Raw genomic sequence first — 14,429 nt, 5'->3', positions numbered from 1 at the left:
CTGTATGCAACGGTCAGGTAATAACGAAACGACCAGGGATACAGACTGACTAGTATCTGTTACGCAGCGCCGGATGGGGGGAGCTACCAGCTTGCCTTCAGTTGAAACCCACCACAACTACTCGTCCACACGGGTCCGGTCGGAGACACCACCCACCGTTATCACACATTGACAAGGTGATGGAAATTATGAGACGACAATGAAAACATGCGTTGAATATGTATACTAAAATCTCACCGCCGAGTGCATTACGGGGGTCATTTGCAAGTGCCGTCTTCCGAAAGTCGTCATGGACGTCTACATATACGCTTTGAACAATTGAAGATCAAAGGGCGTCTAAGCATACGAATTTGAAGACCTGACTCTCTCAGAGATCTTGGATAGTTAGGACACACGAGCCATTCGTGAACAACATCTTGCCATAAATGTTCACATGCAGTATTTGCAGGTTACCGGCACAGATGGTAAATGCCATGTACATGATGTTATATATTGTGTTTACGGACGAAGATGAGCCAAGCAGGCGAAGTGACTGAGAATCGTAGCATGTTACGGAAGGCGTACATACATGTATTGAGCGTCGGTCAACCAAATGCTGTAACTTGTGTTGTACTCTTTGTGAGTGTTCTCCGCCGTCGGGCCTGAGGGCGGAGGAAGCGCATGTCTGTTAGTGACGATACGCTAGAGAACAGGAATTGAAATTCAAGCAGAGCTGACGCCGCAATACTCAAGGGTATATCTCGCACCCTCTCATTGCATCGTCGAGCTGGGCCCACAGCAGGCAATTCCGCCGAGAGCCACAGTATGGGATCAATGACCAAACTGCACGGAAAGTAGCGAACATGAATGCGTGAGGAGGGAAAGGGATGGTGCCGAGGTCTGACCGCACTATGTCGAAGTAACTCACCCCGAGTTGTAGGCAACGAGAATCGCAAGTGGAGTCATGACTGTTCAGGCCTGTTCGACTGTATTGAAGACACATGCAGAAGTTGGAGATATACAAATGATAATGTGCTGATTCTGGCAAGCAATCACGCATAGTTTTCAATGCGTTTTCGACACGTCTCGAACATGTGCAGTTGGCGGCATCCTACCATGAGTACGTGGGGAGGATAGTACACGCTGGCGGATATTGTTTCCGTGGGGTTGGCAAGCGGCAGAGCAGAGAGGCGCCTCCACGATGGCACCCACATGTTAAATTGTGTGCGCATCGCTAGACTTTGAACGTCGCAAAGCGGTCATATTACCTTGCTGGCCTGGCTCGAAGGCGATCGAATAATTGGGTCATACACGATCCTGGATTCCTGTGCTATGTATACATCAACATGTTTGGAAAGTTCGTTAGACAGCACAGCGCTGTGCATTCGCATTGCCTGTTCGCCCGGAGTGGTCGACAAACCTGCGCCGACCAAGAGGCGTCTCATGAATTGAACTGAGAATATGATGTAAGAATCTAGATGCTGCCTGAAGGACTGCACTACGCACAGCTCCCAAGTATGATTCGGCGACGACACGAGCGCGTGCATTCAAGCTGAGCTTCATCTCGCTGATTTCCTTGTCGACCTCCTCCATGAATCTGGCAAGTGAGCAATTAGGAGACGGTCGTTCACAGAAGTATGACGAGACGCAACTGGATAATGAAGTCAACAATCTTGTGCTTGAGCATTGTGTCGGTGTGGTTGTTGGTGATGAGGAATGAAATGTCATATCCCTGCACCTTAGTCAATCACCGATACTCGTGGCATTCATGCACACGCGCCTTCACTGGCTTCCTGCGCAGCACCAAGAAGCTCTCCGCCCTCTGCATCATGAACCGGGTGAACTTGTGACACAGTATCCGTTCAATCTCGTCGGCCTGCTTTATCTTGATGCTTAGCCGAATGGAGTTGATGGAGGGCTCGACGAGGACGCGTTCATTCTCATTGCGGGAGATTGTCAATGAATTCAGTAGGACCTCCTTCGATTCCCTACACGCACATACGTTCCAGCCATAGACGGACTGGCAGTGGTGTCACTTACCTGACTTCAACCTCAGGCTTGTTGTGTCGTTCTACGACCTGGCGTTGCGGTGAGCTGGACAGTCACTCGATCATACACCGTCGAGAGTACCTGCGATGCGAAGTCCTCCAATGTCAAAGCTGCGGTTAGCGTTGACCGCACTGCGGCCAGATACGGTCGCAAGGTGTTGGACTGCAATGGGGCTCCTCATGAGTATGTCGCGTCGAATACCATTTCGTTTCATGGACATACCATGGTGAATTGAATGGAGACTCCAGAAGAGATCGATTCAAGCGGAGCTTGGTCCCGTGCCTCAAATTTGGACGCGTCGAGCGCTCGCTTTTTCTTCAAGCTTGTTGTCTTCACCGTACTTCAGATTCAAAAATGGCCATCGCAGTCGCCCTCTGGTATGCATCGCGTGCTTGACGCGTATCACAATTTCAGCGGATGCTGAATCCCAAATTACAGGAGTGCTCAGGCAAATTCCGCCGAGACCTCGCAAATTATCCCGCAGAGTGACCTTAGGATCACAAACATCGCATTGGGCGAGGAGCTCACAGACGAGTCTGGCCGCACAACTGTCAAGTTGATCTACCGCCCGCCCATAGCGCGAGACAGCGACGATGAGGACGAGGACGAGGACGATGACGAGTCTGACCCCTCGAAGGATCTGAGCGTCACTGTCCTGTGCTCACTCACGCCTGGCAAGGCATGTATACACGCCCTCAACCTACTGCCTATCGTAACATGTCCCCTTCTATAGATTGAGCAGGCCACGGTAGACATCGTGCTGGATCAGGATGAAGAGTACCTCATCGAGATTGTTGGCAAAAAGTAAGTAATGCTACTTTGCGCCACAGTATCTAAGACTAATACTCTGCAGCACTGTCCACCTCACTGGAAACTACATTGGTGAGTAGGACATGTTGTGGAACGCGTTATGTCAGAACTTCTCAGCTTACGAGACTGGTTACGTCTCTCAGACCAGATGCCTCCGGACCAAGTCCCTTACAACGATGAAGACGAGGATGATTCTGACGAAGAAGCCTATGACCTTCGCGAGGTGAGCTCCGATGTCGAGTATGACCCCGACGAGATGGAGATCCCTAGCGAGGATGAGGGGTGCGTTCGTTCCCTACTCCTATGGATATCTTACAAACATACCATCCACTAGCCGTTTCGAAGAAGTCAACTCCGATGCGGAAGAGGCCCCCAAGCAGGAGGCGAGCAAGAAGCGCCCGCGCGAGTCTGATGCAATGGAGACCGACGCTGCGGAGGACAAGCTGTCCAAGTCGCAGAAAAAGAAGCTCAAGAAGCTGAAGGCCGCAGATGGAAAGGCTGTGGAGACGGGCGCGGAGTCGACTGCCGTGAAGGCAAATGCCGAGGCGAAGGAGGGCGAGAAGAAGGAAAAGAAGGAGAAAAAGGACAAGAAGGCAGAGAAGGCAGAGAAGGCAGAGAAAACAGAACAAACAGCTGGTGAGGAGAAGCAGCTGGAAGGCGGCGTGAAGATCAAGGATCACAAAATCGGCTCTGGACCGAAAGCCAAGAAGGGTGATATGGTTTCGATGAGATATCTTGGCAAGCTGCAAAATGGCAAGGTGTTCGACAAGAATACCGGCGGGGCACCTGTGAGTTGAGCCAGTCTATGTTCACGCCTGTCTGATAACACGTATTGCCATCCAGTTTAAGTTCCGTCTCGGTAGTGGGGAGGTCATAAAGGGTATGTCCGATCCTATCCCTGCTTCGGTTGAGATCTGACCTTCGACGAACAGGATGGGACGTTGGCATTACGGGCATGCAAATCGGTGGCGAGCGCTTGCTTACCGTGCCTCCGAACATGGGTTATGGCAAGAAGAAGCTAGACTCCATCCCTGCCAACTCCACACTTATTTTCGGTAAGTGCAATCTCGTACAGAGTGCAGGAACAGTGGTCTCATGTGCATCTACAGAGGTCAAACTACTCAAGATCAACTGAGTGCTCTTCGGCGTTGTTCATGTCGTCATGCTGTGCTGCTATGGTTAGCTATGATGCTTGTGCTCTTCACCTGAGGCTCAGGTGTAAAATTACTGTATGGCCCAGTTAGTTCGCATCCATGGACGTGGGTTGTCATTTGCCCTTTGGTTTGGCCGAACATTCTTAGTATGTAATCTGGCGTAGGAATTGATTTCTCGATGCCATGCGATGATCGTCCAATGCAACTTGGCGCTATCCGATGATATGGCTCCAATTTAAGGAACCCTCCCAGCCTCTAGCTTGAGGTCGCGCCCCCAGCCCTGGGCTTGTTGCAGTGTCCCGGTTGCAGCAATCAAACACGCCGGTAAGTGGCGTATATAGTAGTAGGTACATTCAAAATTGCCGCTTAAATCTCGCTGGAAAACAAGCGACTTTTCGCTGCTTTTGAGCGCCCAAATGTGGCTGAAGGTCGCTGAAAGGTCGCTGAAAGTGTCACAGATGACTAAGCGTGATGCAGCCGTCATTTGATCACGTTTTCGGTTCGCGAAGGGCTGACCAGCCTATCAGGTTGGCGAATCATGTAAGCGTGACATGGCTGTAAGCCAGAATCTGTGAGCGCTTGCGCCAAGCAGTCGCTTATTTGTCGCTGTTCGAGGAGGGGAGCTCAGATTCTGCTCGCTGCTTTTGGACGCTTAAATGCCGCTTGTTTTCCAGCGAGATTTAAGCGGCAATTTTGAACGTACCTAGTTAAAGGATGACAACGTGCCAGGATTCAGGCGTACATGATAAGTTATTGTAGAAAACCTCGAGGGAACTTGACAGATCGAGTATTCAAGCCAGACTGTCACCACCCCGACGGCTGCCCGAGCACGCTATTTGGAGCCGTGCGACAAGTCTCCTTATCATGTCGCGTTCCCCGTTCCCAGATACAAATATCGACTCGAGTGAGAGCATGGCGTCCGTCTGCTTCAAATCCCGACGTACATTACCCAACAGGCTTCCTCTAAATGGCGACGAAGTCAGAAATCCTATTCCACCACCATGGCCGCTTCAGAGTAGCAGGGGGAGTGCTGCCTGATGCGGTCACCGCATACCAGACGTACGGAGACCCTGCGAACCCGTGCATTGTGTACCCCACTTGCTATGGGGCGCAATTGAGACTGGATAGTGCGTATGAGTATGTGTGCTTGATGCTAACATGCTAAAATTCGTGCAGGTCAGTCATATTTGGTCGGTGAGGGCAAGGTGACCTCGAAGGGATTCTCGTGTTGTGAGCACTGTCCTGATACACTGTTCGTGAGGCTTTGGATCCGACGAAGTACTTCGTGGTTACGTTCGCATTGTTTTGCAATGGCGAGGTCTGTATGGGCGTCATGTGAAAACAGTATATATTTGCCGAAAGCTGACTATTTGTGCAGTCGTCGTCACCTTCGAATACGGTCAGCTGCGTTTCATAACACAGGGTCATGTTCGATCTTTTCAATCTGGCGCGCTGTAGCCGACGCCGTACAACGGGCCATATTTCCCTGATATTTCCTACGAGGACAATATGTGAGAAGCCGTTCTGGTATGTCCCAGAGCGGTCGGATAATAACCGCCGATAAACAGCCGCGCTCAGTTTGCCGTTCTCACCAAAGTACTCGGCGTGAAACACGTCCATTGCGTCGTGGGTTTCTCTATGGGAGGGCAACAGGTAATCCAAGGTTGAACGCCCCTCTACAACATCTTACATAAATTGCAGGCGTACCATTGGTCTGTTGTTTATCCCGACTTCGTCGACAAAATTGTCGCGATTTGTTCGTCAGCTCGTACGAGCCCCCATAACAAATGGTATATTTTATGTGAGGAGATACGTCGTATTTTGCTGAGCTCTTGTCAGCTTCCTCGAGGGACCTAAACACGCCATGATATCCGCGAAGGACTTCTTTGATGGGCACTACAGTTCAGTTCCTCAAGTTGCAATAAGGGCATTTGCTCGGGCATACTGCGCGTGGGCCTATGGACAGGCGGTAAGCACCGGAAAACTACAGAATGGCTTATGCAAGGTTTACCAAATTTGAGGATAGTTTTTCCGTCAACATTTATACACCTTTGACGGACTGTAAGCTGTCCAGAGGGAGGTTACGTGCGCGGAAATTTACGTGATTCACAGCTATCCGTCCCTTGAAGAGTTCCTTCGTGAGGGCTGGGAAGCTCGCTACATTCAGTACTGGGATGCAAACGACATGATTGCGCTCCTCGAAACGTGGCAGAGAGGAGACGTCTCCCTTATTCGCGACGGAGGGAACTACGAAAATTGCCTCAAAAGTATCAAGGCGAAGGTATTACTTCTGCCCTGCAAGACCGACCTCTATTTTTGCGTACGTACCTATAACATTCCGTGGCGCCCAAACACCCCCCCTTACATCATTCATCCAGCCCGAAGACAGCGAGGTCGAGGCGTCGCTCTTGAAAGATGTGAAACTGAGAATTATCGACAGCGTCTGGGGTCATGTCGGTGAGTTCGTGCCACAATATGGTCTTGCGGATGCACTAGTGCTGAAAACAACGTATAGCCGGCGGGAGTGCGGACCCGAGAGCCGTTGCATTCGTGACGGCTAATATCAAAGAGTTCCTAGAGTAAAACATTGTGAGATTAACTGAGAGTTTTGGGATATACGGCATGGCATATGAGATGAGCTAGCAGGCCATAGGGCGCAATACACTCGCCGATATTTCGATACTTTTCACTTCTCAGCACGCAAGCGGCCCCTTGGTGTCGTTGGGTTCCCCCCGTGATGCCTTGGGGCGAACATGTCTTCTCCTTCAGGGACGGTCCTGAATGAAAAGGAAATGAAGAAAGGCAGCCAGTGCGCGCTAAGATCGGGCGCTCCAAGTCTGCATTCCTTGAATACAAAAAGAGGCGTCGCTCGACCGCGTATACCTGAAGTTTAGAATCATGAGATATAGTGCTTCCAGGACATCTAGCGTTATAGATTGGTAGTCCATTTCGACTGTTAGTTAGCATGTAGCAGGAACGCAGATCCGGTTCTACAGGGTTACGGAATCGGCCATCCCCGAGTGTCCAATGTGGAAACATGAGTCTTCATATATTTACATGCGATCTCGGGAGCAATTACTCACAAGGCGCGCGGCGAATCACTGCGGGCACGGGCGGTGTTGTCAATGAAATGTTGACAACTGCTTCTGAGTCGTGTCCAGAGCTGCATGTAAACGGGTCGACCAATACAACAGTAGGATGGTAATCGCGTGCTGGTACGCGTGTCAAGGGAACGTAAGAGGATCCCACCGCCACGGATTGTACTTACACGACGTCGCTAGAGGATTCTGGAGGCACAAGATTTGGAGAAATAAAATGAATGAATGATATATACAAAAGATGTCCGCAGATGACAGGCAAGATCAGGCCAATAGACCCTTTCTGTCTTCTTTGCGCTGGATCGAACATCGTGAGTGCTTGACTGGCAGACGCGAGTGCCATGCAACGCTCACCATCCTGACACCGTGGCTTGCTGCGAGGTACATTCTAAATAGTCGTTCACAGTCTTCGTCGCTATGGAAGGGGTACTCCGCGCCCAGGCGATAGGCGGCGGCGAAGCCAGAAGTAACGGCAAGTTCATGCATGTTGAGCACTAAGTTTAAATCTAAATCAGTGCGACACGCCCCTTGATCCTTTTGGTGGAACGTACCCGACCAAGCACCTGCATAGCTATTGCAAGAAATGATATATTAGCGGTGTGAATAACAAGCTGCTTACCACGCAGCACGTACTAGGTATTGTTCTTGCCATTGATCCACATCATCCAGGGCACAGTGCCCGCGTAGTGCTGCCAGCGATGACTTTGCTGCTTCCACCACTTCTCGTAGATTTTCTTCTCGGGGTTGATGTCCTTCCACGTCCACAGATCCTGCGAGCCGTCACGATCGAGAAAAATAGTCTGAAAGACATGCTGCTCGAGCGGTGGCTCGGCGCAGCCCTTATCGTCCTTGCCTGTGCGCGCAGACTCGCCGATCGTTCCCTTGCTTTCATCCTGAGCGCCACGCGTCACGGCGGAGGGGTTGCACTCGTTCCGGTGCTCAGACTTGTCTTGAGGATCAATCGGTCCGGCAGGTTTCTCGCCACGGAACTGGGGCTGATAGTGCGTGAGATCGAAGCTCATCTCGATCTTAGACTTGTCCTGCGGGTACTGCATGGTGTAGTATAGCGGACGGAAATGTTCTTCAGCGAAGGCGAACGACTGTTCCGTCTCGCGGCGATCTTGAGCGGGAGAGTTTGCCTCGAGGGGCGCGTTATGTTCAGGGTTGTAGGTTGTTTCATAATACTATGGCGCAACGCAGATACCCGAATCAAACTAAGAACAGGACATGCAAATCGGAACGCACCTTGCGCATGTAATCGTGGTCGTTGTGTGTGATTGTGACGTCATAGAGGTATTTCACGTTGCCCAGGACCTTCTTTTCCATCCAAGACGCCTGCTTTCCCAGTATCTTCAGGCACGAGTCCGCATCCACTGCAAGAATAAGCTCGTCGAAGTAGTTCTCTCTGTGCTGACTCTCGAGACCGCCATGAGCGACCTTGTACTTGATGTGCACGGGGCTGGACACCGACGATCTTCCCTTGCTGTGGCGCGCGACCACCTCAACAACTTCGTGGTGAAGCTTGAATTTTACGTTGCCGTGAGACTCGATTTCTTCTCTCCATGCCTGGTAGACATCGTGCAGCTGTCCACAGGCTACTAAGTTCTAGTGCGGACGGCATGATTGACAAAGACTTTCACACCTTCGGGAACGCGAGCATGGTAGGGATGCTCGCGAGAAGGCTCTTCTCTGAATACTCAAACAGACGCATGCTGGGGTCTTTGAATACACGCTCCTGACAAAGAATGAGTAACACGCGCGGATCGTGAGCACGAAGACACTGACCAGAATAGCTGAAGATATGTAAGGAGTTTGGTTCCCCGTGCCAAAGAAGAGGGCTACAAGGGGATACACCATCTTTTCTCCGAAGTCGTTGGAGAATCCAAACATTCTTAACATAACGTGAACCGGTATCATGGCAAAGATAGGTTCAAACGTCTTGATGGTTGAGAGAGCATGTCCGAATTTCTTAATATCGCTCTGGAACTTTGCCACGAGATTTGTGGGGAAGACATTGGTCCAAAAATCCTTATCCTTGCCGAAGCTAATTCTGTAGGACAGTTGACAGTGATGCGACAGTTAAGTTACAAATGACGTACTGCATCCCCACCTCGGTTGCCTCAAAGCCGAGCATCCTAAACATCCGTATGGTGTTCGCGAAGACAGGGCTGCAACCTTGCACACCGTCGTTGATATACGAAGCGCCATACTTGTCGGCGTCGATGTCGATGGACGTCGCCATGCCCCCTGTGACGCTCTGCTTGTCGTAAACCGTCACCTCATATTTGTCAGGGTGACGGCTGAGCGCGTACGCCGCAGACATGCCAGACGCGCCTGCCCCAATAATACAAACGCGCTTGAGAGCTGGAGTAGGCGACATTGTGGCAAAGATGCAGGTGATGATGGCTACGATGAACGATTTGACGACAGCTTACATGCCGAACAGAATGGGTTCAATGGTGCCAACCAGCCTCATGTCAGCCGCCTCGCACTCCCAATCGAGCGGCGGGAGAACGCGCCAATGCACATCCACACGTGATCGAGGTTAGATTCCTGACCGCTACAGAGCCAGTATTCCGTATGTTAGACAGGCCAGATTCAGAACAAGACAGTGTTGCCGTGAGGGCCACCGGTCAAGAGCAAGCCCAGCAAGTCATCCCAAACGTCAGAATCTGCAGGCGGCAGCACGCGTCTGTTTGCTGCCTAGGTCACTGCTCCATAGTCTCCTGAGAGAAGAGTAGACAATTCCGCCGGCTCCGGATATTATGCTCCAGCCCAGAGGCAGGTTTCCTAGGACAGCGAAGAGCTCAGCATAGGTGGAAATTTGACTGATCTGAGCAGAATTGTCTAAGACGACGTCACGATAGCGGGTGCAATTGTGGGAACAGGAAGGAAGCATCCGAAGAAGGGCAAGTAAGAGCGCATGATTTGAGCACCAGGTGGTCATTGCTTGTCTTAGCGGAAAGTAGAAGCACGAGGTCCCTCCTGCTGGCCTCCTGGTGTTGTAGGGTCGAGAGTGAATGTTAACGCCCCGATGATCACCGCCAAGATTCCGGGTTAGGGAATGTATCGTGCAAGGCGCTGTGAGAAGGTGCGACGAACCTCATGATTTCATTCGTCAAACCTCCCAGCGTCCCTCTCGCTCTCTACAGTCGTGCTTCCATCGCTGATGCCACTAGCGATGGCGTTGTCATTTCATAAAGGCCCCACAACGCACGATAGGTGAGAGAGGGAAGAGTAGGGCCATTTCATGGGGCTTGAAATTGGTGCGGTAGAAACGATGACTCCTCATCGCTGTGTCGTTGGCTCGTCGTGTTTGTCGCTGTCACTGGGAGGTGTCAGCCTGGAAGACGGACACTGTCGATGAGCGTCAACGCACCTAACGACGCAACAGCCAACCGCACGCGTTCGCAAATATTTGGTGCCGGCACTTCACAGAGAATCACGAATAGTAGACGATCCCCCTGCACGCCCGACGGCGTCCATAATGCATGTCAGCCGGCACGTCCGCTCAAATCGCAGGTCGTGCTGCAGGCGGACAAGCTCAGTCAGGGTCGGAGTGAGTGAGAAATGTCTCGGAGCCAGTCCGTCGGACACGCGTGTAGGCGTGTAGCGGAGTAGAATTGGATCTCAGTAAGTGCGCGCGGATCAACTGAGCTACTATTGGCATCAACATTTCAGTACTAGCACAAAATCAGGATGACCCACGCCAGTCGTCAATCGTAAGGATGTCATATCACCGCGAACGTTCTCGTGAAGTCGATGCTCAGACCACAACATGTCCACGGCGTTGTTCTGACGCAAGGTTGCACTCACCAGGAGGTATCTGTTTCTGCGCGTCCGTTGAGTTCGACTCCCAGTCTGTTCGGGGTGACGTATAAAGTGCAAGGGCTCTAGCTGTATCTGTGTTCGTGCCAGAGATCCCTCGACAGCGACGCTACCGCCTTACGCTCTGGATTCTACTAGTTGTTCAACCTGCAAGCTCGTGTATGCGGCTCTCCATCCCAACAAAAATGATTCATCATGGTGCGCCCTTCGTCGTGATTCCATGCCACGTACCGATGCCCCATGCATTATCGAGAATCGAGGAAATGTCTTTAGATGGCGAAACATGTATTGGAGACTGTCAAAAATATTCTTCGTGCATTCTCGGCTATAACTCACTCTGTTCAGAGGATGTGGTCCCACAGCCCATGCGCCGTCCTGAGTTGAAGACAGCAGACCACTTATGATGATCTGGATGTCTTCTTTCTCATGGGCCGTGCTCTGGGGCTTCCTTGAATGTCAAGGAAGCTCTCGGGGCACATACCATGAGAATGGAAGATGTCAGACCAACTAACTGGTCTGGCATCTATCAATTGATGTTGGAATGTCTTGAAGGAGTCTTTCCCAGTGCTTGATTGGGCCATCTTTGCATTGGCTGTGAGCTATATCAGCTTGAGTGTCTCCAGGAACATGCATTGCAAGATTGCCTGCTTCAGTAGTATACTGGTGACAGCCCACAGAATTTTCAACCTCACCTGGATCATGATATCTAGTGAGTCCATCTGCAGCCAATATTCATTCCCATGCCTACACAACCACGAGGATTCCCAGATATCAGACGGCATGTCAGCGAAGAGTACCATGCACCTGGTGAGTCTCTGTGCCTAACTTTGTCAAACGACTTGCAGCTGATCAGGACATATGACGCCTTCAATCAGCACGAAACCACACGTCGATCGGCTGTTTTAGAAGATGACTGCTCGTCAGCAAGAGGAACACGTATCGTGGTCCCGCGCCGCGCGGGAACAAAGTCCAAAGCCAGGTCTCGATACGAAGGTTCGGGTAACGGCAGAGTCATGCGCAAAGGACAGGCGGGTTTACGCTGCTTATTCCCGCCTTTCTCAGCGGTCGTTAGGCATGGACACTGGCTGAACGTTGACTGCAATGGTGTGACTGGGCTGTGGACGTTCGTGCAATATTCGCGCCGATATGTATTGACGTGTCTCTCGTGTTCCACAATCCTTTATGAATTGTCTGCGCATCCGCAAGCCTCTCTTGTCATGCACGGGACCGTGTCTACTGCCAACCGCCATGACTAAGGTTTGATTCGACAACTTGCCGCGGTTCCTGTTCTTGTCTTCTCTCCTTTCACTTTTATCTACGGTCTGCTATCAAGAGGGCTGTGCTCGTACGCATAACTCCCAAAGCAACTCTTAAGCCAGCCAAACGCAGCAGAAGGCGTGCTCCTTCACAAGAATCGGTAAACGAAACGGAGACTAGGCGCGATATTTGGGGAGAGGGAATCGACCTGGTGCGTCTGTCCTATATATCTGGCTCTTTCGAAGGCACTTTTGCGCTGGACACCATCCACAAAACAATCGTGCTAGTCGCACGCAACCATCTGCGACTGAGGACTCGTTCCCTCTGGCGTCATCCCGGGCCGTCCTCGTCGGGTTTGCAGGGCCTGTGGGTCCATGTGTGCGTCGCGGAGTAGCAATTCTTGTCATCGTCGTCATCATCATCACCAATCGGTTCGCGGCCGAATCAGCTTATGACACCACTCTAGTCAATCGCTTCGCATTCTCTGCTGAGCGCGCCTCGTGACAGATCCAAGGTAGCAAGATAACGATGAACAGTATATAGGCATGAAGCAAACCAGAAACCTAGCCGTGTTACTGAAGTACGGACAAGAAGCAGCAATGCTTCACTCCGCTGCTGGCATACAATAATGATACATGATCTCTCACATCCATCTCCCAGGAACAACGGGCACCGAAGCGGACAAGCCACCGTCAACAGCGATATTCTGGCCATTCACGTAGCTTGACTCGTCTGTCGAGTTAGGTCAAGAAATGTTATATCACCACCCGACGCAAGGAGCGGGATCGAACGCACCCGAGGCAAGGAACGTCGCGACGTTCGCAATTTCTATGGGTTACGTGAGTCAAGCGGCCTACATCATGTGAGCGATGTCGAATCTACCTTGAGCGACACCAAATCGGCCAAGAGGATTCAGCTGGCCGATTTTACCTCCCGTACCCCTAGACCGTGCGTACTGGAAAACTGCGGTGGTCATACCCGTCTCGATGAGCCCAGGGCAGATCGAATTGACGCGGATGCCTGTCTTCTGTAACTGGTACACAGCTGTTTGTGCCATGTTGTTCACGCTGGTGTGATATATAACGTCAGCTCCACGTGGATGTTACTGGAAAAAGAACACGTACGCAGCTTTAGCAGCGCTATCTACAAAGAAGACGGTATAAGGTCAACGATGATACACCGGAGATACAAAACCTACAGTCAAGCGGCCCAGCACCAGAACGTAAGCCCGCGACTGCACAATCATCATCAGAAATTAACATGTGAGGCTTCAAAATGACGATCAATACCGGACGCAGTGAGGATAATACTTCCTCCGCTGTATTCCTTGCCGCGCGATGAATTAGGTTTCAACATAGCCTCTGAAGCGTGCTTGACGGCCAGGAAACAGCTATAAAGAGGGCCTATCAGATATTGACAGGGACAAGTGCCACCTACACTTACGATAGAACGTTGACCCTCATCATCTTCATGAACGCGTCGGCAGTAATGTTATGCAAAGATTCTTTGCTATTGATACCTGCCTGCGGAGTAAGAGTGTGATATCGTGAACGAGCATCAGCAAAAGCATGTGATGGGTATTTACATTGGCAAAGAACACATCTAGTCGACCTTCTTCCCGCACCGCTCGCCCACAGATCCCAGTAATATTGTCTTCGTCTGCAGCGTCTGCAGTCATGATCGTTACCTACAATGGGCATCAGAGGTCGGGTCTGAGATGTAGGCCCAGTTGATCTACCTTGACGTCAGGATATTTCTGCTCAATCGTTGACTTCAGGTTTGGCAAGTTCGTTCCGTCGAAGTCCATCAGGTATAAGTGTGCTGCACCTGGAAGTGAATTGCGCCTATGAGCGAACAGTATCTCACATGTCGTCAAAAAGGCCCCCCACCTTCATGGGCGAATTGTAGCGCCGCCGCACGCCTGTTGCAGGTGTCAGACCACATATATCAAGCCATTCATGAACAATAAACGAACCCAATGCCCAGCATAGACCCTACACCAGTGATCACACATACTTTCCCCTTGAGACGCGACGCCCGCGGCGATGTCTCGAGCTGCGATTGTATCTTCTCCAGCCGAGCCGCGGTCCTTTTGGCGAACTCCTCGCCGTCAACTGAGACCTTGCCTACTCCATACTCCGACGGTTTGCTCATCGCCATGCGTGTACGTGGGTGCCTGTATCGTCCCCCAGGTGGTCGTTTCGTCGCAAGGACCAGTTCGGCAGCTCAAGCAGCTCAGAAGCCGCGGGAAAGA

At 51.3% G+C, this 14,429-nt stretch overlaps 5 protein-coding genes across 5 annotated transcripts; 2 read left to right on the top strand and 3 right to left on the bottom strand.

The window, feature by feature from the left end:
• Positions 1–1,420: 1,420 nt before the first annotated feature.
• On the bottom strand, positions 1,421–2,253 carry POSPLADRAFT_1043904 (hypothetical protein; the record flags this gene model as incomplete). The annotated part of the gene is made up of 7 exons (XM_024478408.1): positions 1,421–1,432; positions 1,486–1,576; positions 1,632–1,717; positions 1,766–1,967; positions 2,020–2,057; positions 2,110–2,190; positions 2,251–2,253. 7 exons carry the CDS (start codon positions 2,251–2,253, stop codon positions 1,421–1,423), a joined length of 513 nt encoding a protein of 170 aa, XP_024343270.1.
• A 120-nt stretch (positions 2,254–2,373) lies between these two features.
• Positions 2,374–4,229, top strand: POSPLADRAFT_1177953 (hypothetical protein). The gene is made up of 9 exons (XM_024488555.1): positions 2,374–2,405; positions 2,467–2,707; positions 2,762–2,832; positions 2,882–2,910; positions 2,982–3,120; positions 3,173–3,626; positions 3,682–3,718; positions 3,771–3,893; positions 3,948–4,229. The coding sequence occupies exons 1-9, from the start codon at positions 2,383–2,385 to the stop codon at positions 3,971–3,973; spliced, it is 1,143 nt and encodes a 380-aa protein (XP_024343269.1). The 5' UTR covers positions 2,374–2,382; the 3' UTR covers positions 3,974–4,229.
• A 730-nt stretch (positions 4,230–4,959) lies between these two features.
• POSPLADRAFT_1053115 (hypothetical protein) lies at positions 4,960–6,575 on the top strand (the record flags this gene model as incomplete). Its single annotated transcript, XM_024480346.1, has 12 exons — positions 4,960–5,119; positions 5,169–5,197; positions 5,254–5,310; positions 5,371–5,391; positions 5,451–5,503; positions 5,561–5,645; positions 5,694–5,782; positions 5,832–5,961; positions 6,019–6,053; positions 6,105–6,312; positions 6,371–6,449; positions 6,508–6,575. The coding sequence occupies 12 exons, from the start codon at positions 4,960–4,962 to the stop codon at positions 6,573–6,575; spliced, it is 1,014 nt and encodes a 337-aa protein (XP_024343268.1).
• Positions 6,576–7,354: 779 nt separating this feature from the next.
• On the bottom strand, positions 7,355–9,470 carry POSPLADRAFT_1053114 (hypothetical protein; the record flags this gene model as incomplete). The annotated part of the gene is made up of 8 exons (XM_024480345.1): positions 7,355–7,387; positions 7,445–7,584; positions 7,642–7,661; positions 7,724–8,274; positions 8,336–8,674; positions 8,733–8,825; positions 8,876–9,140; positions 9,190–9,470. The coding sequence occupies 8 exons, from the start codon at positions 9,468–9,470 to the stop codon at positions 7,355–7,357; spliced, it is 1,722 nt and encodes a 573-aa protein (XP_024343267.1).
• A 3,348-nt stretch (positions 9,471–12,818) lies between these two features.
• Positions 12,819–14,329, bottom strand: POSPLADRAFT_1131452 (hypothetical protein; the record flags this gene model as incomplete). Its single annotated transcript, XM_024484083.1, has 11 exons — positions 12,819–12,907; positions 12,971–13,003; positions 13,058–13,242; positions 13,300–13,318; positions 13,374–13,409; positions 13,465–13,565; positions 13,619–13,698; positions 13,761–13,862; positions 13,914–14,002; positions 14,065–14,096; positions 14,151–14,329. The coding sequence occupies 11 exons, from the start codon at positions 14,327–14,329 to the stop codon at positions 12,819–12,821; spliced, it is 945 nt and encodes a 314-aa protein (XP_024343266.1).
• Positions 14,330–14,429: the final 100 nt, after the last annotated feature.

The sequence above is a fragment of the Postia placenta genome (assembly GCF_002117355.1).
Source record: "Postia placenta MAD-698-R-SB12 unplaced genomic scaffold POSPLAscaffold_2, whole genome shotgun sequence".
Classification (NCBI taxonomy): domain Eukaryota; kingdom Fungi; phylum Basidiomycota; class Agaricomycetes; order Polyporales; family Adustoporiaceae; genus Rhodonia; species Rhodonia placenta.
Note: the sequence above shows the minus strand (reverse complement) of the source record. Positions and strands in the feature narration are given on the sequence as shown.